The sequence below is a fragment of the Bombina bombina genome, chromosome 4 (assembly GCF_027579735.1).
Source record: "Bombina bombina isolate aBomBom1 chromosome 4, aBomBom1.pri, whole genome shotgun sequence".
Lineage (NCBI taxonomy): Eukaryota > Metazoa > Chordata > Amphibia > Anura > Bombinatoridae > Bombina > Bombina bombina.
This window is the reverse complement of record NC_069502.1, coordinates 935,697,284-935,722,168: the sequence shown is the minus strand read 5'-3', so window position 1 is coordinate 935,722,168 and position 24,885 is coordinate 935,697,284. Positions and strand designations below refer to the sequence as shown.

The window sequence follows — 24,885 nt, the reverse complement described above, 5'->3', positions numbered from 1 at the left end:
AGGTGTTGTTAGCAGGTCTGGTGACGCTATTTTATATATTTTATATATGATGTTTTAATAAATTCATTTATCTGAACAACCAGAACAAGAATCTGTTTTACCCAACAGTATAAAAGTGGGTGTGCGCTTCTACCTGAGCTTGGTTATAGCTCCACCGCATGTGAGTAACCATTTGCACAGACACAAGTTTTATATTGCAACAAAATTACAGAATTACGCTATGTGGCATATTTCTTCTTTTTTATGAGGATCAAGAGAGACCACACAGAAGATTGAAGAGTGTCAGGAAGAGTATACATATCCTTATATGAACTTTATTTACCAATTTATTTTGGGTCTAATATATATGAGTGGCACCACATATATTAATTCACACCTTTAGGGCTTATTTTATCTTATCACATTTATTTCATTCATTCTTTTTTTTGTGATACTTTGGTATTTGTTATTATTTTACCACCTGTACCTGTACCCCTAGATCCGGACACTTATGAAATTCAAGACCTCTTGGATTCCAGACGGCATAAAGGTGTCTTACAATATCTGGTCAGATGGAAAGGCTACTCACCTGATGATGACACTTGGGAGCCTTATACCAATATAGATGCACCTAGACTCATCTCTCGTTTCCACAGACGATATCCCCTTAGACCTAAACATCAAGCCGAGGATCGGCTTGCTTGAAGGGGGGCGTATGTAAGGATTCCGCTTCATGTTTTACCTATGCCTTTCCCATTCACCTTATGTATGGATTCCGCTCCATGTTTTACCTATGCCTTTCCCATTCACCTGACTTCAGCCTTACCTGTACTTAAGGCATCAGCTGACTGCAGACAGGTGCTTAATTATTAAGTTTCTAGACTAGCTCTGAAGCGTGTCTGTTTTCCACTTGCTGTGTGTTTTTTCTGAAAACAAACCAGTCTGCTTTTCTTCCAATTACTGAACCAGCTACTACCTTGGGGATTACTTATTTTTTACTGCCGGTTCATATGCTCATTTTGCCTACAGAAAGTTTTACAGAGGCGAGTTTTTCTTTTTAGCGTGCACGCTACAACAGAGACTTATTTCATACTGCAGTATGTTTGCTGCCGTCTCCCTCTGAGTTGCTATCTCATCTGAGCCACTGAAGCGTTTCTCACACACCGGACTTCAACCTCTCTTCCACTGCAACACAGTGCAACTTTTCTACAAACAACCTCCCACGGACTAAGTACAAGGACATCTCAGGATTAATTCCGCTTCTATTACACACCATCCGGTGACTGGGGGTAAGCACTGTAGTTACTTTAAGCTGTGCTGTACAAATAAACCTTGAACTTTGCTTTTCCCTGCTGCACTACTGACCGCAAGACTATCAGCACATGTGTATACCGTTCTGTGACAAACTAACTAACAGTGTCTAAAACTGAGAGTTACACTTCACACTGAACTGTTATATCTTACTCCAGCACTAATAGCAACACTACCTGCTTTCTGGAACTCTGCTTTTCTTTATCAAGATTTATCATACTGGGAGCTAGCTGAACTCTAAAGATTGCTACTAAGAAATTGATTTATTTTTTATATTTCTTCTGATCCAACCTTTGTTTATGTCTATACTAATGCTGTGACGTTCAACAGCATATGTGATTTACATCATTCGTTGCCAGACAAGTTTCTGATCTGCAATTCAATTACTTGAGAATAACAACTTCACTGAAAGCAGCTTGGTCTATGCTGTTCAATAGTCCATTTGCCAAAAGTGATACAAATAATTTATTTTGCATACTCTGCAGTTGAGATCCATCCTCACTCTCTACTAAATCCTTACACCTAGGGGATGTAGGGTTCTCATATTATAGATAATTTCGGTTTCCTTTTTCAGAATTTTAGTTTCAAAGTTCCCTTCCCGCCAATCTGGTTGAACTTTAACTATACCCCAAAATGTAAGTTCCTTCAAGTTGTTACTATGGACATTTCTATAGTGCCTATATAGATGGGTCTCTTTTTTCCCTTTTTCAATGAGCCAAAAGGTTTTCCCTATTGCGTTCTCTGAGGGCCCTGTTGTTTCTCCCAGATATTGCTTATTACAGCTGCATTGTATTTAATAGACAATGCCCTTGTCTGTACATCTTACTGTATCTTTTATTGTGAAAGAGATATTCACAATAAAAGATACAATAAGATGTACAGACACGGGCACAGACATGGGCATTGTCTATTTAACACAATGCAGCTGTAATAAGCAATATTTGGGAGAAACAACAAGGACCCTCAGAGAATGCATTCGGGAACACCTTTGGCTCATTGAAAAGGGAAAAGAAAGAGACCCATCTATATAGGCACTTTAGAGATGTCCATAGTAACAACTTGAAGGAACTTACATTTTGGGGTATAGTTAAAGTTCAACCAGATTGGCGGGGAGGGAACTTTGAAACTAGACTTCTGAAAAAGGAAGCAGAAATTATCTTATAAAATGAGTACCCTACATCCCCTAGGACTCAACTCTGAGTTAGACGTAACGCAATTTATGTATGAATAATTAATTAAGGGAACACTGACTCTTTATATATATGCATGGATACAGTTTTCAGACAGATAGTTTCACACCAGCGCCTTGACTACTCACCTCCTGCAAACAAGAGGATAGATGTATTTCACACAATTCTGTTTTCTGTGGTCTATTCTATATCCCAGCCTGAATAGATCTCCTACATAAAATATTAGAGATCCATATGGATTGCATAAAGATATATAAAGAGGGAGGATCCCATGACTTTTTAGGGGATGAGAGAATTGAAATATTTGTTAGACAAAAAAAAATGAATGAAATGGGTGTTATTTTAATCATTTTAACTATTGAAATTGCCAATGAAATATGAGATGTTAAATTAAATGTACATCTGTTATTTGTGATATTTTGTTTTTGTAATGTGTATACTGCTCTCTATTATTGCTGCTTAATATGTTTATATAGGTAGACTCTGAATGTGCAGGTGCATTAGATTAATTAGAGAACACACCCCATAAAAGGGAGGACTTGTTCCATTTGTGTTAGGTAGGAGCTATAAAAAGCAGGTTTACTGGTAAGGTGAACACTATGCCTGATGAAACGGCTGTATAGTACCGAGAAACGTGTTGCATTCATAGGGGGATATTTGAATACCCCTATTCCACTACTTGTACTTGTTTTTAAACCCTTTTTATCATTTTTAAAAATCCAAGTTGAGTGGAAACACCTTACCTGCTTGTGTTTACTGACTACCTACTGGAATCAAATTACTAGTCTTATCCTGTACCTGGATTCTGATCTTTGGGAGAACCTTAATAGGGTGAGCCGATACGCCCTGAAAAAATATATTAGCCTACCTCTACCAGCACATAGGTGTGCTTGGTCAGCATCACACAGGGATCTCCAGCGGTGGGTGAGCTGTTAAACCCTATAAATCTACAGCCTGCACCTACTAGCACACCAGGGTGCTTTAGTAATATGTGAGTACCCATTTGGCTCATACTGTACAAAGTTCATACATATGTTTGATGATTCTGCACCCCTCTGTTCTTTTTTTATACTCTGCAGTTTATCCGGATCAGTCTGTGAGGAGGAGGCAGCCAACACATGATAATCCACTTTGATGAAGATTTCTCTACACTAAAGAAGTGCATCCAATTTACTTTGGGACTCTTATTTCTAGAAATTTGTATGTATGGTATTTTTTTTTTTTTTTTGCATATGGTATATTGTTAACTATTAACACTTATATTCTGTTATGCAAGCGCCCCCTTAAATTTTGTCATATCTCTATTCAAAAGATGTAATTTATCCATGTGCATTTAATTTTTGACCAGAATGTCATTTTAATTAATAGATTATTTTATTAATGTGGTTACACTACCAGACAATTATTCAGAAACTTTTATTTTCCCTCAAATATGGACACTAAGTCATGCTTTTGAGATCTTTCGGCAGAGAGTTTTAAGACTTTGTTAAACAATTATTTGTCAGTTAAGATCTCAGCGCATGTATATGCCTAAGCTATTTGGTATTTCGATTTACCTTACTCTGCCATAATGTATTGAAGTATGTTCATTTTTCATTTGTTTATGTCTGTTTTTTATGCTATTCCTTTAATGAAGACAAATGTTTAAAAAAAAAAAAAATACAAGCACATATCCCGTGTGTATTAAAAAGGGATATCAAACCCAAAAATTCCAATTTACTTCTATTATCAAATTTGCTTCATTCCCATGATATTCTGTGTTGAAGAGATACCTAGGTAGGCAGCTGGAGCAGTACATGGCAGAAAACAGAGCGGATATCTAGTGCTCTTGCAAATGGATAATATTCTTTTAAAACTGCTGCAATAAAGTTCTCAAGAAAGGGGCCTGCTTCTAAGCATACGTCCCTGGTTTTCAACAAAAAATACCAAGAGAATGAAGAAAAATTGATAATAGAAGTAAATTAGAAAGTTGTTTAAAATCACATGCTCTATCTGAATCATGAAAGAAAAGTGTTGGGTTTCATATCCCTTTAATAGCCACTTTGCAAGTTGTAGCAAGGGTGTAAGCTGTGCTGCCTTTGTAATAATGTTACACATAGCGGTTTACTTTCGGACAGGTGGGCTTATATTGTGTTTTACACAAAAAAAAAAGTAATGATTTACATAATTGTGTTTGACATATAAAATGCAACAATTTGGAAGCAAAAAAAAAACAACGAACATTATCTAATAAGGTTATATAAAGGGATAGTAAAGTCCAAATTAAACTTTCATGATTCAGATAGGGCATGTCATTTTAAACAACTTGTTATTCTTAGTTGAAAGCTAAACCTAGGCAGGTTCATATGCTTATTTCTAAGCACTTAAAGGCCGGCTCTCATCTAAATGCATTTAACAGTTTTTCACAGCTAGAGGGCGTTAGTTCATGCGTTTCATATAAATAACATTGTGCTCATGCACATGGAGTTATTTAAGAGTCAGCACATTGCCTGAAATACAAGTTTGTCAAAAGATCTGATATAAGGAGGCAGTCTGCAGAAGCTTAGATACAAGGTCATTGCAAAGGTACAAATTATATTTCTAGAACAGTGTTGGTTATGCAAAACTAAGGAATGGTAAATAAAGGGATTATCTTTCTTTTTAAACAATAACATATTTGGGCATCAATCCGATATAAATCGTCGCCCGCAAAAGCCGGCGACGCCAAATTTTGCGCTGGTTTGGTGTCACATATACGGCGTAACATAGAAGTTATGCTCGTATATTTCTGCCTCCGGCCATAGTTTTTTGGCCCATAGAAAAGTATACCAAACCAGCGCAGTTTGGTATCCAATATACAGCGTAAGGACTTGGAGTAAGAGAAATCTTACTCCATTTTCACCTCGCCACAAATTGCAGGCTTAGTAAGCCTTACGCAGTGTATTTGAGTCTCGTAACTCCCTAAACTAGCTGCAAAATAAAACTTAACAGCTAACGCATGCGCAATGTCTACCTGTCAACCGCGATCCCCCGACGCAATCCCTAATAAAGTGTTTAACCCCTAAACCACCGCTCCCGGACCCCTCCGTCACCTACATTAAATGTCTAACCCCCTAATGTGAGCCCCCTACACCGTCGCCACCTACATTAGAATTATTAACCCCTAATGTAATCCCCCTACACCGTCGCCATCTACATTAAAATTATTAACGCCTAATGTGAGCCCCCTACCCCGCCGCCACCTATTTTAACTATATTACCCCCTAATCTAATCCCCCTACCCCGCCGCCACCTATATTAAATATATTAACCCCTAATCTAATCCCCCTACACCGCCGCCACCTATAATAAATGTATTACCCCCTAAAATACTAAAATGTCCCTACCCTAAACTAAATTAAAAATAGCCCTGAAAAGGGCTTTTTGCGTGGCATTGCCCCAAAGCAACCAGCTCTATTACCAGCCCTTAAAAGGGCCTTTTGCGGGGCATTGCCCCAACGTAATCAGCTCTTTTGTCAGCCCTTAAAAGGGCTTTTTGCGGGGCATTGTCACAAAGTAATCAGCTCTTTTGCCTGTAATCTAAATCCCCCTACACCGCCGCCACCTATAATAAATGCATTACCCCTAAACTAATCCCCCTACACTGCTGCCACCTATATTAAATTTATTAACCCCTAATCTAATCCCCCTATACTGCTGCCACCTATATTAAATTTATTAACCCCTAAAATACTAAAATTTCCCTACCACTAAACATAAGTCTAACCCTACAAATAGCCCTGAAAAGGGCCTTTTGCGTGGCATTGCCCCAAAGTAACCAGCTCTATTACCAGCCCTTAAAAGGGCCTTTTGCGGGGCATTGCCCCAAAGTAACCAGCTGTTTTACCAGCCCTTAAAAGGGCTTTTTGCGGGGCATTGTCACAAAGTAATCAGCTCTTTTGCCTGTAATGTAATCTAATCCCCCTACACCGCCGCCACCTATAATAAATGCATTACCCCCTAATCTAATCCCCCTACACCGCCGCCACCTATATTAAATATATTAACCCCTAATCTAACCCCCCTACACCGCCGCCACCTATATTAACCCTAATTATATTAGGGTTAATATATTATATATATTAACCCTATCTAACTCTAACACCCCTAACTTAATTATTATTAAAATAAATCTAAATAATATTAACTAAATTATTCATATTTAAAACTAAATACTTACCTATAAAATAAACCCTAAGATAGCTACAATATAATTAATAATTACATTGTAGCTATTTTAGAGTTTATATTTATTTTACAGGTAACTTGGTATTTATTTTAACTAGATACAATAGCTATTAAATAGTTAATAACTATTTAATAGCTACCTAGTTAAAATAATTACCAATTTACCTGTAAAATAAATCCTAACCTAAGTTACAAATACACCTACACTATCAATAAATTAAATAAACTACAAATATCTAAACTAAAATACAATTAAATACACTAAACTAAATTACAAAAAAATAAAAAAAAGATTACAAGATTTTTAAGTTTAAATTACACCTATTCTAAGCCCCCTAATAAAATAACAAAGCCCCCCAAAATAAAAAAAATGTCCCTACCCTAATCTAAATTACAAAAGTAATCAGCTCTATTACCAGCCCTTAAAAGGGCCTTTTGTGGGGCACTGCCCCAAAGTAATCAGGTCTTTTACCTGTAAAAAAAAACAACAACAACCCCCCCCATTACAACCCACTACCCACATACCGCTATTCTAACACACCCAATCCCCCCTTAAAAAAAACCTAAGTCTAACCACCAAGTGCTCCTTACCTGTCCTGAAGACCTCTTCTTCTTCCAGGATCCAGCCGGCACGGAGCGGAGGAGTTGAAGACCGATGACCACGGAGCTGAAGACCATCCATCTGGAACTGAAGACTGGCGACGCTGGAACTGAAGACCGGAGCGTGGAGGATCCTCTTCATATGATCGCCGCCATACACTGAATAGGAATTCAAGGTACGCGATTAAAAATGGCGTCCCTTGAATTCCTATTGGCTGATTTGAGCCTTCAAATTCAAATCAGCCAATCAGGTGCGAGCTACTTTAATTCTATTGGCTGATTTGAATAGCCAATAGAATAAGAGCTACTGTAATTCTATTGGCTATTCAAATCAGCCAATAGAATTACAGTAGCTCGCATCCGATTGGCCGATTTGAATTTGAAGGCTCAAATCAGCCAATAGGAATTCAAGGGACGCCATTTTTAATTGCGTACCTTGAATTCCTATTCAGTGTACGGCGTCGATCGTATGAAGAGGATCCTCCACTCCGGCTCCGGTCTTCAGTTCCAGCGTTCTTCAGTTCCAGCATCGCCAATCTTCAGTTCCAGCATCGCCGGTCTTCAGTTCCAGATGGATGGTCTTCAGCTCAGCGGTCATCAACTCCTCCGCTCCGCGCCGGCTGGATCCTGAAAGAAGAAGAGGTCGCCGCCTGGAAGAAGACTTCTCCGCCGGTCTTCAGGACAGGTAAGGAGCACTTGGGGGTTAGACTTAGGTTTTTTTTAAGGCGGGATTGGGTGGGTTAGAATAGGGGTATGTGGGTTGTGGGTTGTAATGGGGGGGGTTTGTTGTTTTTTTTACAGGTAAAAGAGCCGATTACTTTGGGGCAATGCCCCACAAAAGGCCCTTTTAAGGGCTGGTAATAGAGCTGATTACTTTTGTAATTTAGATTACGGTAGGGACATTTTTTTTATTTTGGGGGGCTTTGTTATTTTATTAGGGGGCTTAGAATAGGTGCAATTAGCTTAAAAATCTTGTAATCTTTATTTTTTGTAATTTAGTGGGGGTTTTTTGCAATTTAGTTTAGTGTATTTAATTGTATTTTAGTTTAGATATTTGTAGTTTATTGAATTAATTTATTGATAGTGTAGGTGTATTTGTAACTTAGGTTAGGATTTATTTTACAGGTAAATTGGTAATTATTTTAACTAGGTAGCTATTAAATAGTTATTAACTATTTAATAGCTATTGTACCTAGTTAAAATAAATACCACGTTACCTGTAAGATAAATATAAACCCTAAAATATCTACAATGTAATTATTAATTATATTGTAGCTATCTTTGGGTTTATTTTATAGGTAAGTATTTAGTTTTAAATAGGAATAATTTAGTTAATATTATTTAGATTTATTTTAATAATAATTAAGTTAGGGGTGTTAGAATTAGATAGGGTTAATATAGTTAATCTATATAATATAATAACTATATTAACCCTAATACAATTAGGGTTAATATAGTTGGCGGCGGTGTAGGGGGGTCAGATTAGGGGTTAATATATTTAATATAGGTGGAGGCGGTGTAGGGGGATTAGATTACAGGCAAAAGAGCGGATTACTTTGTGACAATGCCCCGCAAAAAGCCTTTTTAAAGGCTGGTAAAAGAGCTGGTTACTTTGGGGCAATGCCCCGCAAAAGGCCCTTTTAAGGGCTGGTAATAGAGCTGTTTACTTTGGGGCAATGCCACACAAAAGGCCCTTTTCAGGGCTATTTGTAGGGTTAGACTTAGGTTTAGTGGTAGGGATATTTTAGTATTTTAGGGGTTAATAAATTTAATATAGGTGGCGGCGGTATAGGGAGATTAGATTAGGGGTTAATAATTTTAATATAGGTGGCGGCGGTGTAGGGGGATCATATTAGGGGGTAATACATTTATTATAGGTGGCAGCGGTGTAGGGGGATCACATTAGGGGTTAATATAGTTTAAATAGGTGGCGGCGGCGTAGGGGGATCATATTAGGGGGTAATATAGTTTAAATAGGTGGCGGCGGTGTAGGGGGATCATATTAGGGGGTAACATAGTTAATGTAGGTGGCGGCGGGGTAGGGGGCTCACATTAGGGGGTAAAACATTTAATATAGCTAGCGGCGGTGTAGGGGGTCAGATTATGGGGTAATATAGATAATGTTGCTGGCAGCGGGGTCCAGGAGCGGCAGTTTAGGGGTTAATATATTTATTATTAGGAGTGAGAGGGGGGATTGCGGATAGAGGGCTATACGTGTCGGGCTATGTTTTGGAGGCGTGTTAGACAGTACGGGAGATTTAATAACTTAGTCAGGTTTTTTATGTGGCGGCAGTTTCTAAAGTGGCGACTCCAGAAATTTGTACTTACACAGATTTCTGGACATCGCTAGTTTGTCAGACTTACGGCACTTTAGCATCTGACGGCGCCGTATATGAGATAGCTCGAGTTGCGAGCTGAAATTACGGGCGGCACAGGTTTCCACGCTTGCGACAAAACCTGCGCCGTATATCGGATCGCGCCCCTGGTGTTTACTATCCGTTTAATTATTTATTTTGGAAAACCATCACATTCTTTTTAAAATAGCCCCATCCCATATATTGTATATAGTGAACATAACTCATATAGTTACATAGTAACTATAGTAGCATAGGTGTATTGTGTATTATAAAATAAATAGGGAGGGAAAAGTTCCTGTGTAGTTTTAAAATGTTTAAAACCAATAAAAACAAAACAAATAAATGCAAATGCTAACCACACTACTTTTCTGTGTTATTTTTTTTTCTATACTACTATAGTTTGAGTTTATTTGAATATCAAAAGCATTAATATAGGGTTTGTGTACTCTGAATTTGTTTAAATGTAAAGTAATTTTATCATAAAGGGATAGAAAAGTCAAAATTAAACTTGCATGATTCCCGATATTTTAAGACACTTTTAAATTCACTTCTATTTTCAAATGTGTTTTGTGCTCTTGGTATCCCTGTTTGTTAATAAATATGCACATATCCTACACTAGTGGGAGCTAGCTGATGATTGGTGCCTGCACACATTTGTCTCTCGTGATTGGCTAACTATATTCAGCTAGCTGCCAGCAGTGCAATGCTGTTCCTTCAGCAAAGGATAACAAGATAATGAAACAAATTTGATAATAGAAATAAAGTGGAAAGTTGTTTAAAAATGTATGTTCTATCTAAATCATGAAAGGAAATTTTTGGGTTTCATATCCCTTTCTTTCATGATTTGGATAGAACATAACATTTTAAACAGCTTTCCACTTTATTTCTATTAGATTACTTCGGTTATCTAATTTTTAAATTAGATTACTTCTGTTATCTAATTTGCTTAATTCTCTTGGCATCATTTGTTGAAAACCATATCTAGATAGGCTTAGAAGCAGGGAGCTAGCTGCTGATTGGTGCTTGCACATGTATGGCTCTTTTGAATCGCTTACCGATGTGTTCAGCTGGCTTCAAGTAGTGCATTGCTGCTCCTTCAAGAAAGGATACCAAGAAAATAAAGCAAAATTGATAATAGAAGTAATTTAGAAAAATGTTTACAATTGACTAAATCAACAAATAAAAAAATTGAGTTTCATGTCCCTTTAAGCTGTGGAGATAATGCATTTTCAATTTAATTGTAACTCTTTTGTGACTTTAAAATGACAAAATACAAGAAAGCTGTTTAAAATTAAAAATGGGAATTTAACATAAACAAATAACTTCACTTACACTGACTTCAGCAAGTGAAGTCATGGCCCAGGCTGTGGTAGATCTCAGACCTGTACGCTGTATATATTCTCTGCTTGCCAAAGGGTGCCTGCAGGAATTTAAACATTTATTATTATGTAATTCAATATATATCTTTTTTCAAATGCAAGATGTAAGTTCAATTGGAACAGCAATGTTGTGAGAGTTAAATGTAGCATGTTGCTTTAATTTCTAATTATGGGTGACACTGCAGGTATCTCAAATTCTGTGGCACATGTGAAAACAATATACACACACAAAAATAAAAAATTATTCCAGGAACGAACAACAGCTCAGTAGCTTGTTCTATGGTCATGTTACCACCAGGGAGAAGCTTCTTTTAGCCTAATTGTGCTTCTCACAGAGGAGAACTCTCCTGAAGTATCATCTTGATCCTACCTAACAAGCTTAGTCCAGCTCTGAAATACCAGGCAACCCTCTTGTGAACAATAAAAATGGTAACCCCAAATGATCATTTAGGCCTCTTTTGGGCCTCTTCAGTGAGGTGCAGCCATATCCCTCTAGTCACTTTGGGCAAGGAGTCCACATCTGGTTTCCCCCTTTACCCCCTTACGAAGAATTTCTTCAGGGACTTAATACTAAATACAAACAGAATAATGAGCATTCTTTCAGGAACGAACAACAGCTCAGTAGCTTGTTCTATGGCCCTGTTACCACCTCTGAATAGCTTCTTTTAGCTCAATTGTGCTTTTCACAGAGGAGAATTCTCCTGAAGAATCTGATCCACCTAACAAGTTCAGTCCTGCCCCGAAACACCAGGCAACCCTCCTGTGAACAAGTAAAATGGCAACCACAAATGATCAGTTCTGCCTTCTTTGGGCCTCAGTATTGATGTGCACCCATATCTCTCTAGGCACATTTAGCAAGGAGTCCACATCTGGTTTAACCCTTACAGAGACTTTCCCCTGGGTTATAATACAAATAGTTCCTGGAAGAATGCTTCTCTTTCTGTTTCTAACAACTACTCAGTAGCTTGTTCTATGGCCCAGTTACCACCTGAGAGTAGCTTCTTTTGGCCCAATTGTGCTTTTCACAGAGGAGAACTATCCTGAAGTATATCAGTCTGATCCCGCCTAACAAGGTCAGTCCAGACCCAAAATACCAGGCATTCCTCCTCTGAACAAGGAAAATGATTTGTTTCTCACTTTGTGGTAATGTAGACAGCATCGGCATCTCACCTAACTAAATTTCAATTGTTTGGTTTAGGCAAATTTTATGGTTAAAGCGTGTAGAAAGGGTGATACTCCTTTTTCTTTTAAGGCATTGTAAGAATGGACAATTTTTGATGATGGGTTTGCCTCGCGTAGTAGGGGAAAGCAGTTTTTTTGAGCAGCTCTTTGGGTATGAGATTCGTAGGTGTGGTATTTATGAGGTACAGCTTTGTGTGTAAGGACGTAGGAAGTCAGACTAGCACAGGCAGCTTGTTTAAAGACTTTATACTATGACATGTTCTGTAAGATTTATGGTAATTTACTTATGTTACAATTGTGTAATCAATAAACATGCTGTGGCCAGATTTATTACCAATAAAGTAGTCTCTTTTGGTTTATTTGAGATTGTTGAGGAGGCTATGTTGTTTTGGGTGCTAGAGAACTTGACCAGTAGGGGAGATGTTTCTGTAAAATCAGGGGGTCCTAAGAGTGACATAAAATAATAATACTATTGTATTACTGCCCTATTGCTTGTAATGCGGTTAAACATATACAGAGCTATTCAAAATTAAGCAATGAGGCAAATACTGAAAAGATTGTGAATTACAGGCATCCACTATTCAAGATCATGAGCAACAGCAAAACTAGCAGAAATGCATATATTTTATACTTCTTAATTTGAGTTGATTATTGCTATAAACAATACTGGCTTGCAATTTTAGGAATAATATATATAACCATGCAAACTTGTTTCAGCAACACAAATAGGGCCAAATAACACTACAAATGCTTTGATGAACTATGTTGACAGAACAAGATAGCATTCTTTAAATGTTCTCCAGCAGCTTGCCAAGACAAAAACATACACAGAATCATTATAAAAAAGTTAAATATATTTACCTCATTATAGGTAATCCCACTACTGTATAATTGTCATTCAGATGCACGAAAACCTAAAATAAATACATTTGAAAGTTTATGTCTTTTGTTCAATAATAACAATATACAAATTTCTTCAAGTCAAGAGTGTACTGTGGGAGGATGGCATGTTTAGGAGAGCAACCAATACAATATTGACTTTATTGTGGGACTAGCTTTTTTACATAGATGCTTGGTAAAGGAACAACCAAAATGTATCTTACTGGAACTAATAAATGAGATGAAAAGCCCCATTTATCAAAGCTTCAACATTAAGACAATCAGCAGTCTCAATACGTCCGCTGAACCTCGCTGCAGTGATTATACATGTGACTTGGAAATGTATCAAAACTAAGGCTTAATACTCTTGCGTCAACAAAGCTACAATGATCAGCACTCTGTTGATAACTTTAAAGCATCAATGGTGCGAATACTTCAATTTATCAATTGTTCAACACAAAAAACAGATACAATATGAATCACATGATGCATCCCTTTATAAGAATCTTTTAGCGTTGCAGGGCCAGTATTACATATAGTATTGTTGTCTGTACTATAAATCTTATTATATCTAATGGTTTATTACTAACTCTTAGAGAGTAATATATGGTATTTATCTTGATTTTGATGCAAATATTTTTATGACAGTTTGTACAAGAGTTTTGAAGTTAAAGGGACATTAAATAAATTGTATAAGCATAGTATTGATGTTATTGTCCTCTTCACTTTAGTTGTGTGTGCATCCTATTGTTTCCTATGGTGTTCACCAGCTCAAAGCTCGCAGATTGAAACCCTGGTCTGACATGTAGTTTGATATGTGAATGTACAAGTTGAAAGTATAATAAATCTTTAAAAAAAAAAAAAAAAAAAAATCGGTCGAATCTAGATAGATCAATTTAGCTAAATATCTAGATAGATCAATTTAGCAAAATTCCAATGAAATTACGGAGTAATAAAGTTTCAGGGACTGTTTATCGCTGAACGGAACTTTGGACTATTTTTTATAAATTGACAGCATGAAAACTTTGAGTAGCCTATTTTGTGCATTATTTGATGCTTAATTATAGAAAGTTTTCAGTTGAAGCTTTGATAAATGGGTCTGGAAGACTGAAGTTAAGATTTTCAAGTTACTTCTTTCCCAGCTACCCAGTAAGTTAGGTTTTACTCTTCTTGTTTGTATGCTTTTTAAAAAGACTGTTAAATACATTAGAATTGCAATAGATTTCTTTTCTGACAAGTTTAAACATTTACTTAAATTGGCCGGGCCCCTGTATCATGTGACAGCCATCAGCCAATAACAGACTCATACATATATACCCTGTAAACACTTGCACATGCTTAGTAGTAGCTAGTGCCTCAGAAAGTGTGCAAATAAAAAGATTGTGTGGAATTTGATAATGAAAATAAATTTGAAAGTCTCTTAAAACAGCATACCGTATAGGAATCAGAAAAGTTTAATTTTGACTTTAGTGTTCCTAGAAGGATTCACAACTGTGCCACCATTCCACCATTGTGCACTGTTTTTAATGTAAGACTTAAGGTTAGGATTTGAATCAATATCCCAAATTGGATGTGCCTACTTATGTCCTATTGGCCTGCCTAGGTTTACTCTTCAACAAGAGAATGAAAAATTTATAATAGCAGTAAAATGGAAAGCTGTAAAAATGGTATGCTCTGATTGAATCATGAAAGGGGAATATAACCCACAAGTTCCTTGACCTTGCGGGGAATGTTGGGAGGTATGTCTAGAAAGTACAGCAACTGACACAGATGTTTTATCTTCCTTTTTCAATGTAAAAGCTTTTACCTGGCATCTTGTTTTCTTGGGGAAAAAATAAGTTTATTTGCTGCTTTTTTATATGGTTGACATACTTTGAGTACAGTGTCCTTTTAACTTTACTAAATCACAATGGTTTCAAACACTGCAATCGGAAAGATATATCTGATGTTACCAAAGATTTCATATATCTTTTGCACAGTAATCTAACTGATATCATAGATTTCCGTCTTTGACTGACAATGTCATATATAATGTCACAAAAAAATTACATTTGTAATATTACCAGCTTTTGTAAATCAGACTTAAAATTAAACTCTGGTTTTAATTATTTTTTTGCCAAATAAATTATTGTATTGATATTTTAAAAAGATTTTACAATGATCCCATTAGCAGTCTCAAAATTTGTCAATTTATCCCTACCTCATTCTCTTTAGTTCATTGGTAAGAAAATAAATAACAGTAGTAGAAACTTTCCACTGAGTTGTTATATGTTTAGGCATATTTGATTACAAAATATAATTATATCATAATAAAATACTTTCTTTTATTATATAAAATTGCATAATTATGTCTAAATACAATTATTGAAAATAAATATATAGGTTTTTCAGCTTATAAGAGAAAGCAATTAGTTGTTTAGCTATCTGTAAGCTCAACTCTTATTGCGGTTTTAGGAATTTCAGTATGAAGTATGATAAAAGTTTTCAATAAACCTGGTGCACTGATAATACAAGTCACTTGCACTAGCTACTAACATATTTTCCATATACTGTATGTTTTTTATTTCATAGTGATGTTACATAGTGAATTAACATTGGTCCTATACAACTACTGGATTTACACCATCTATACTGGAGCCGTGTAAAAAACTATTTACACTTTCAATACAGGACTCTTGGTGGCTATTTACTATTTGGTGTTGCCAGCCAAGGTATCTTCCAAGTGTTTTTTTATATTGTTATTTATATTTAATATCTACACACTTACTCATTATTACTATGTTTATTTAATAAAAGCATTTTGTGCTGTTTTGTGCTGTTATACATACAATGGATTTGATATTTTGTACACATATTCAGCAATCAATGCTGGTTTATTTGGGATGCTAATATAAAGTCTCTCGGCTAGATTACGAGTTGTGGGTTAAGGTAAAAAAGCAGCGTTAAGAGGTCCTAACGCTGCTTTTTCACTACCGCTGCTATTATGAGTCTTGCAGGTATAGGTGTACCGCACACTTCTTTGGCCTTATCGCGAAACAATATACGTAAACTTTGTAAAGTCTTTTTTCTATGGGACTTCCATATCGCCGGTATTACGAGTCTGTCCTGGGAGGCCAAAAAGTGAGCGGTACAGCCTACCCAGTCAAGAGTCCTAACGCATTTAAAAGTCAGTAGTTAAGAGTTTTATGGTACAAGGCCGTAACATAAAACTCATAACTAAAGTGCTAAAAAGTACACTAACACCCATTAACTACCTATTAACCCCTAAACCGAGGCCCTCCCGCATCACAAACACTAAAATAAAAATTTTTAACCCCTAATCTGCCGCTCCAGACACCGCCGGCACCTACATTATATTTATTAACCCCTAATCTGCCGTCCCTAAAATCGCCGCCACCTACCTACTCTTATTAACCCCTAATCTGCCGTCCCTAACATCGCCGTCACTATACTAAATTTATTAACCCCTAAACTTTAGTCTAACCCTAACCCTAACACCCCCTAACTTAAATATAATTACAATAAATCTAAATAAAAATTCCTATCATTACCTAAATTATTCCCATTTAAAACTAAATACTTACCTATAAAATAAACCCTAAGCTAGCTACAATATACCTAATAGTTACATTGTAGCTAACTTAGGGTTTATTTTTATTTTACAGGCAAGTTTGTATTTATTTTAACTAGGTACAATAGTTATTAAATAGTTATTAACTATTTAATAACTACCTAGCTAAAATAAATACAAAAGTACCTGTAAAATAAAACCTAACCTAAGTTACACTAACACCTAACACTACACTATAATTAAATAAATTAAACTAAATTAGCTAAAGTACAAAAAAAAAATTACAGAAAATAATAAACAAATTACAGATATTTAAACTAATTACACCTAATCTAATAGCCCTATCAAAATAAAAAAGCCCCCCCCAAAAAAATAAAAAAAACCCTAGCATAAAAGAAACTACCAATAGCCCTTAAAAGGGCCTTTTTGCAGGGCATTGCTTGAAAGTAATCAGCTCTTTTACCTGTAAAAAAAAAAAAATACAAACAAACTGCCAACAGTAAAATCCACCACCCACACAAACAACCCCCCAAATAAAATACTATCTAAAAAAAACCTAAGCTCCCCATTGCCCTGAAAAGGGCATTGCCCTTAAAAGGGCAGTTAGCTCTTTTGCAGGCCCAAACCCTAACCTAAAAATAAAACCCACCCAATACACCCTTAAAAAAACCTAACACTAATCCCTGAAGATCAACTTACAGTTCTGAAGACCGGACATCCATCCTCAAGGAAGCGGCAGAAGTCTTCATCCAACCGGGCCGAAGTCCTCAATGAAGCCGGGAGAAGTCTTCATCCAAGCTGGGCGAAATGGTCCTCCAGACGGGCAGAAGTCTTCATCCAGACGGCATCTTCTATCTTCATCCATCCGACGCGGAGCGGGTCCATCTTCAAGACATCCGACGCGGAGCATCCTTTTCATCAGAACACTACATGACGAATGAAGGTTCCTTTAAGTGACGTTATCCAAGATGGCATCCCTTAGATTCCGATTGGCTGATAGAATTCTATCAGCCAATCGGAATGAAGGTAGAAAAATCCTATTGGCTGATGCAATCAGCCAATAGGATTGAGCTCGCATTCTATTGGTTGTTCCAATCAGCCGATAGAATGCAAGCTCAATCTTATTGGCTAATTGGATCAGCCATTAGGATTTTTCCTACCTTAATTCCTACCTTAATTCCGATTGGCTGATAGAATTCTATTAGCCAATCGGAATCTAAGGGATGCCATCTTGGATAACGTCACTTAAAGGAACCTTCATTCGTCTTGCCTGTAAAATAAAAAATAAACCCTAAGCTAGATACAATGTAACTATTAGTTATATTGTTGCTAGCTTAGGGTTTATTTTATAGGTAAGTATTTAGTTTTAAATAGGAATAATTTAGGTAATGATAGGAATTTTTATTTAGATTGTAATTATATTTAAGTTAGGGGGTGTTAGGGTTAGACTTAAGTTTAGGGGTTAATAAATTTAGTATAGTGGCGGCGATGTTAGGGACGGCAGATTAGGGGTTAATAATATTTAACAAATGTTTGCGAGGCGGGAGTGCGGCGGTTTAGGGGATAATATGTTTATTATAGTGGCAGCAACGTTGGGGGCGGCAGCAGATTAGGGGTCAATAAGTGTAGTTAGGTTGCGGCGACATTGGGGGAGGAAGATTAGGGGTTAATAAATATAATGTACGTGTCGGCGATGTTGGGGGCAGCAGATTAGGGGTTCATAAGTATAAAGTAGGTGTTGGCGATGTCAAGGGCGGCAGATTAGGGTTAATAAGTGTAAGATTAGGGGTGTTTAGACTCGGGGTTCATGTTAGGGTGTTAGGTGTATATATGTGTAGTGTGATAGGAGCGCCTAAAGGTGGATTCCTGCTGCTAAAAAAGTTCTTCCCTCAAAGAGAACTAAATGGTGGATAAGAAGAAAAAATGGGGTTTATTTAGCAGCGCTAAAAAAAGCTAGGAAATGATGATACCAATCTAATTTATGTTTTATACAATCTATTTTATTTAAAAATTCTTATAACACATAAAAACAACAGCAAATGCTTTTCCTAATTAATAAAGGGACGTCTCCCTTATACAACACTTATAAAAACAGACTAGAACCATATAATCCTAGAATTTCAGGTATAAAGGAATTAATTCTATAGATAACATATGGCAAGCAACAAATTTCTAAGATAAATGGTGAATTAAATATTTAAAAGGCACAAATGTATCAATCCTAATAGCTTTACAGTTCTTCAGTAACAAATTCAGTTATAAAGTTACACAGTTACTTTCCTTGGACATATAATTGGCTCAGGTGTGCTGGATAGTTAAAAAGGCAAAAAACAGCCAATATTCTGATTTAGGTGCCAAAGCAATCGTGATTAATGGAAATGGTTAATTTAACAGATGAATACCTTGATGTCTTTAAAGTTCAGTTTGCGTGTTTTAAAAAACGTAGTGCAAATTAGTGTAGAGGTACCTTAATCTGTCCTGGTTGCAACCGCTGATTATCTTCACTGTGAGGGATTCACAGACTGTTTGTTCCTGGTGCTTCTGATAAGTCACCTGACCTTCTCTTTGATTCAGAGGTCAGGGGTGATGATCCGTTCTGGTGATGTAGTTATCCTTTTTTTTGTTTTCCTTTCTTCTTATAGCCCAAATATTGTTTTCATCTGGGTTCCCTCAGACTTCTTAAGGTTTGAAGAAATCTTTGGTCAGTGTTTAGCAGTAACACCGTATTCCCTGAAGTTACCAAAGGTAGATTTTAACTTGCAGGGTCAGGAGAAAAGTTTAAAGTTGCAGGGTCACACAGCTTTGTGACAGTAGTAAATGAAGTTTAGTAGAGTGTAGCAGGTCCCATTCAACGCGTTTCACCCTTCTGGGCTTTATCAAGAATGCTTATCCTGCTAGCTTCTGGCTTTTTAAAGGTATGAATGTGTTTTGATTGGTTCCTTCATTTCCTTTTGATTTCTATCAACACCTGTGTGGCTTCCAATGTAAAGGTGGACTTTATTTAAGTTGGTAATGATTGTTTCTGTGTTGTTATTTAGTTACATGATACACAAGGAAGAGAACTTATCATTTCTGCTTTATTAGCATTCACACAATTCAACTTATATATTTCAATTCTAAAGTGCCTTTATTAGATAATATACATTTAGATCGTGCAAACTTAAAATTACCTAAACTGAAACGAAAATATAAGAATCAGAATTACCATTCCCATATCTAGAATTATTGTAAGTGGGTAAAAATTAATGATATATATATATTCCTTTTCAACAAAGGATAGTAAGTTCAACAATTTATAAATTTGTAACAATTTAAAAATGGACGAAACGAAAATATAAGAATCAGAATCATCATTCCCATATCTAGAATTATTGTTAGTGGGTAAATGTTAACGATATATACATATTCCTTTTCAACAAAGGATAGTAAGTTCAACAATTTATACATTTGTAACAATTTAAAAATGGACGAAACGAAAATATAAGAATCAGAATCATCATTCCCATATCTAGAATTATTGTTAGTGGGTAGAAATTAACGATATATACATATTCCTTTTCAACAAAGGATAGTAAGTTCAACAATTTATAAATTTGTAACAATTTAAAAATGGACGAAACGAAAATATAAGAATCAGAATCATCATTCCCATATCTAGAATTATTGTTAGAGGGTAAAAATTAACGATATATACATATTCCTTTTCAACAAAGGATAGTAAGTTCAACAATTTATAAATTAACAATTTAAAAATGGATGTACAATTAAATCAGAAATTATCAATCCCATAACTAGAGTTATTGCTAGTGGGTAAAAATATGGCTTATTCAATTAATTTATTTATTTTAGGGGGATAAAAATTCCTTTTTAATTACTAGAAAAATGAATTTATATAGGGCTTGTACTATCTTTGCCCAAGATAAATTGAAATGTTATTGCTTATTTAATGTATGTGAGTATTTTCTATATAAGTGGCTGATTTAACCTGGAAAATGTTCGCATATTGTAAGAGACTTTTATAAGAAGGGGGAAATGTCTATCTCAGAGTTCAAGCCTCCAGGTTGGAGGGTATTCATTAGGTATATAATTTCAGCTTCTGCCTTTAGGAGTTTATTTTCCCAGTTTCCCCCTCTCCAGTCGGGGTGAACTTTTTTAATTCCCCAATATTTAAAATCTTTAAGGTTGTTGTTGTGTACTTCCCTAAAGTGGCGATAGATATAAGGGTCAAGGTTACCCCTATCTATGCAAGAGAGGTGCTCCCTTATCCTTTCACGGAGCATTCTGGTTGTTTCTCCTATGTAAATTTTTTTACATGAACATTGAATGGCGTAAATAACGCCTTTATCTTGACATCTAATTGTGTCTCTTATTTTGAAAGTAAAGTTTCCACTTTTTGATTTTAAAATCTTTTGTTTACTACTAAATTTACAGGCCCGGCATCTAAAACAGGGGAAAAAACCATTTAAAGGATTTCCGTCTAGGCACCTTTGAGTGTCTTTCTTCTTTATGCTTTTCAATTGACTGGGAGCTAGTAGGCTCTTCAAATTCTGTGCTTTCCTATATATTATTTTTGGGTTTTCCCCCACTTTTCCCCCTATGATGGGATCAGTTTGTACTAAGTGCCAATGTTTTTTTAAAACTCTTTGGATGTTTAGGTTGTCATGACTGAACTCAGTTATAAAGGGCACATTAATTTCATCTCGATTTTCTTTGATATCTTTTGTTTTATATTCTAAGAGGTCCCTCCTTACTTTCTTATCTACCTCTTGTTTAGCTTCATTGATTACTTCTGGACTATATTCTCTTTCCAAGAATTTCCTTTCTAAGATCTTTATTTGATCCTGATAATCTGTCATTCTTGAGCAATTCCGTTTAATTCTTAAATATTGCCCTTTAGGGACATTGTCTTTCCACTTTTTCATGTGGCAGCTGTTATAATGGATTAGATTATTGGCATCCACCTTTTTAAAATGTGTTTTGGTTATTAATTGGTTTTCTACAATTTCGATATCTAAGTCCAAGAAGGTGATTTGGCTTTTGCTATAGTTACTGGTAAAGGATAGTCCCATTTCATTTTTATTCATATCTGTCAGAATAGTGTTTAGATCAGTTTCACTACCCCCCCATATAAAGAACAGGTCATCTATGTATCTGCTATAGAGCACAAGATCCGCGCCCAGACTATGCCTAGGGAAGAAACCTTCCTCCCAATATCCCATAAAGAGATTGGCATAGCTGGGTGCGAATCTTGTGCCCATAGCTGTTCCCTTCTTTTGAATGTAAAATTTGTCCTCAAATGAGAAATAATTATGGCCTAGGATGAATTTTATTCCATCCTCTATGAATTTCTTTTGTTCCATACATAGTTTGTTGTCCCTATCTAGGGTATTTGAGATTGCCATCAGTCCCAAATCATGACTTATATTGGTGTAAAGCGACGAAACATCGCATGTAACTAATGTGTAGTGTGATTCCCACTTAATTACCTCTAATTTTTTCAAGATGTCAGTGGTATCCTTTAGGTAAGAGGGTAATTTTTTAACATAGCCCTGTAGGTATCCATCTATGTATTTCGAGAGGTTGGAGGTGAGGGAGTTAATACCCGATATTATGGGTCTACCGGGGGGATTATTTAGATTTTTATGAATCTTTGGTAAGAAATATAGAATTGGTATTTTTGGAAATTTTGTAAATAGAAAATCAAATTCTTTTTTATTTATAATTTGTTTTTCTCTTGCATCCTCTAATAATTTGGTTAGTTCACCCAGAAATTTCTTGGTTGGATTTAGTTTTAGTTCCTGATATGTATCCCCTTCATTAAGTAATCTTTGTGCTTCTTCTATATATTTATCTCTGTCCATGATTACAACCCCACCCCCTTTATCTGCCGGTTTAATTACTATGCTGGTATCATTTTGCAATTCTTTAAGAACTGTTCTTTCTTTGTAAGTTAAATTTTTTGGTATCTTATTGTTAGTTTTTATTTTCTTAATATCTTCCTGAACCAATTTTTCGAATAATTCAATATTCCTTCCTTTTTCATTTGTCGGATAAAAAGTGGATTTCGGTTTCATTTTTGAATGAATTACTTGTGGTATTACTATGTTACTATTTGAGGCCATAGGCGATATGGTGGGTGTCTCTTTTGGTTGTTGCCAATTTCTCTCTATTGGATCCCGTAGGAAATATTTTTTCAAGGTTAACTTCCTTACAAACTGGCTCACATGTATGTGTGTGTTGAATTTGTTTAATCTCGTAGAGGGAGCATAGCTAAGGCCTAAGTTTAACACTCTTTCTTCCTCTGTGGTTAAAGTTTTTTTACTAATATTGAAAATGCCACTTTTTTGTTGTATTTTTATTTCACTCTTTTTATTTCCCTGTCTTTTTCTTTTTCCTCCTCTACAATATATATATATATATATATAAATTCATTTTTCTAGTAATTAAAAAGGAATTTTTATCCCCCTAAAATAAATAAATAAATAAAATAAATAAATTAATTGAATAAGCCATATTTTTACCCACTAGCAATAACTCTAGTTATGGGATTGATAATTTCTGATTTAATTGTACATCCATTTTTAAATTGTTAATTTATAAATTGTTGAACTTACTATCCTTTGTTGAAAAGGAATATGTATATATCGTTAATTTTTACCCTCTAACAATAATTCTAGATATGGGAATGATGATTCTGATTCTTATATTTTCGTTTCGTCCATTTTTAAATTGTTACAAATTTATAAATTGTTGAACTTACTATCCTTTGTTGAAAAGGAATATGTATATATCGTTAATTTCTACCCACTAACAATAATTCTAGATATGGGAATGATGATTCTGATTCTTATATTTTCGTTTCGTCCATTTTTAAATTGTTACAAATGTATAAATTGTTGAACTTACTATCCTTTGTTGAAAAGGAATATGTATATATCGTTAACATTTACCCACTAACAATAATTCTAGATATGGGAATGATGATTCTGATTCTTATATTTTCGTTTCGTCCATTTTTAAATTGTTACAAATTTATAAATTGTTGAACTTACTATCCTTTGTTGAAAAGGAATATATATATATCATTAATTTTTACCCACTTACAATAATTCTAGATATGGGAATGGTAATTCTGATTCTTATATTTTCGTTTCAGTTTAGGTAATTTTAAGTTTGCACGATCTAAATGTATATTATCTAATAAAGGCACTTTAGAATTGAAATATATAAGTTGAATTGTGTGAATGCTAATAAAGCAGAAATGATAAGTTCTCTTCCTTGTGTATCATGTAACTAAATAACAACACAGAAACAATCATTACCAACTTAAATAAAGTCCACCTTTACATTGGAAGCCACACAGGTGTTGATAGAAATCAAAAGGAAATGAAGGAACCAATCAAAACACATTCATACCTTTAAAAAGCCAGAAGCTAGCAGGATAAGCATTCTTGATAAAGCCCAGAAGGGTGAAACGCGTTGAATGGGACCTGCTACACTCTACTAAACTTCATTTACTACTGTCACAAAGCTGTGTGACCCTGCAACTTTAAACTTTTCTCCTGACCCTGCAAGTTAAAATCTACCTTTGGTAACTTCAGGGAATACGGTGTTACTGCTAAACACTGACCAAAGATTTCTTCAAACCTTAAGAAGTCTGAGGGAACCCAGATGAAAACAATATTTGGGCTATAAGAAGAAAGGAAAACAAAAAAAAGGATAACTACATCACCAGAACGGATCATCACCCCTGACCTCTGAATCAAAGAGAAGGTCAGGTGACTTATCAGAAGCACCAGGAACAAACAGTCTGTGAATCCCTCACAGTGAAGATAATCAGCGGTTGCAACCAGGACAGATTAAGGTACCTCTACACTAATTTGCACTACGTTTTTTAAAACACGCAAACTGAACTTTAAAGACATCAAGGTATTCATCTGTTAAATTAACCATTTCCATTAACCACGATTGCTTTGGCACCTAAATCAGAATATTGGCTGTTTTTTGCCTTTTTAACTATCCAGCACACCTGAGCCAATTATATGTCCAAGGAAAGTAACTGTGTAACTTTATAACTGAATTTGTTACTGAAGAACTGTAAAGCTATTAGGATTGATACATTTGTGCCTTTTAAATATTTAATTCACCATTTATCTTAGAAATTTGTTGCTTGCCATATGTTATCTATAGAATTAATTCCTTTATACCTGAAATTCTAGGATTATATGGTT

The 24,885-nt window shown here is 35.5% G+C and overlaps 1 protein-coding gene across 1 annotated transcript in view; it reads right to left on the bottom strand.

The window, feature by feature from the left end:
- Positions 1 to 24,885, bottom strand: part of THUMPD2 (THUMP domain containing 2) — a 156,886-nt gene that overhangs the window by 115,459 nt on the left and 16,542 nt on the right. Inside the window, exons 5-6 of the mRNA XM_053711911.1 lie at positions 13,066 to 13,118; positions 10,976 to 11,063 (exon numbers count right to left, since the gene is read on the bottom strand). Coding sequence (XP_053567886.1) covers positions 10,976 to 11,063; positions 13,066 to 13,118 — 141 coding nt within the window. The remainder of the gene's footprint in view (positions 1 to 10,975; positions 11,064 to 13,065; positions 13,119 to 24,885) is intronic.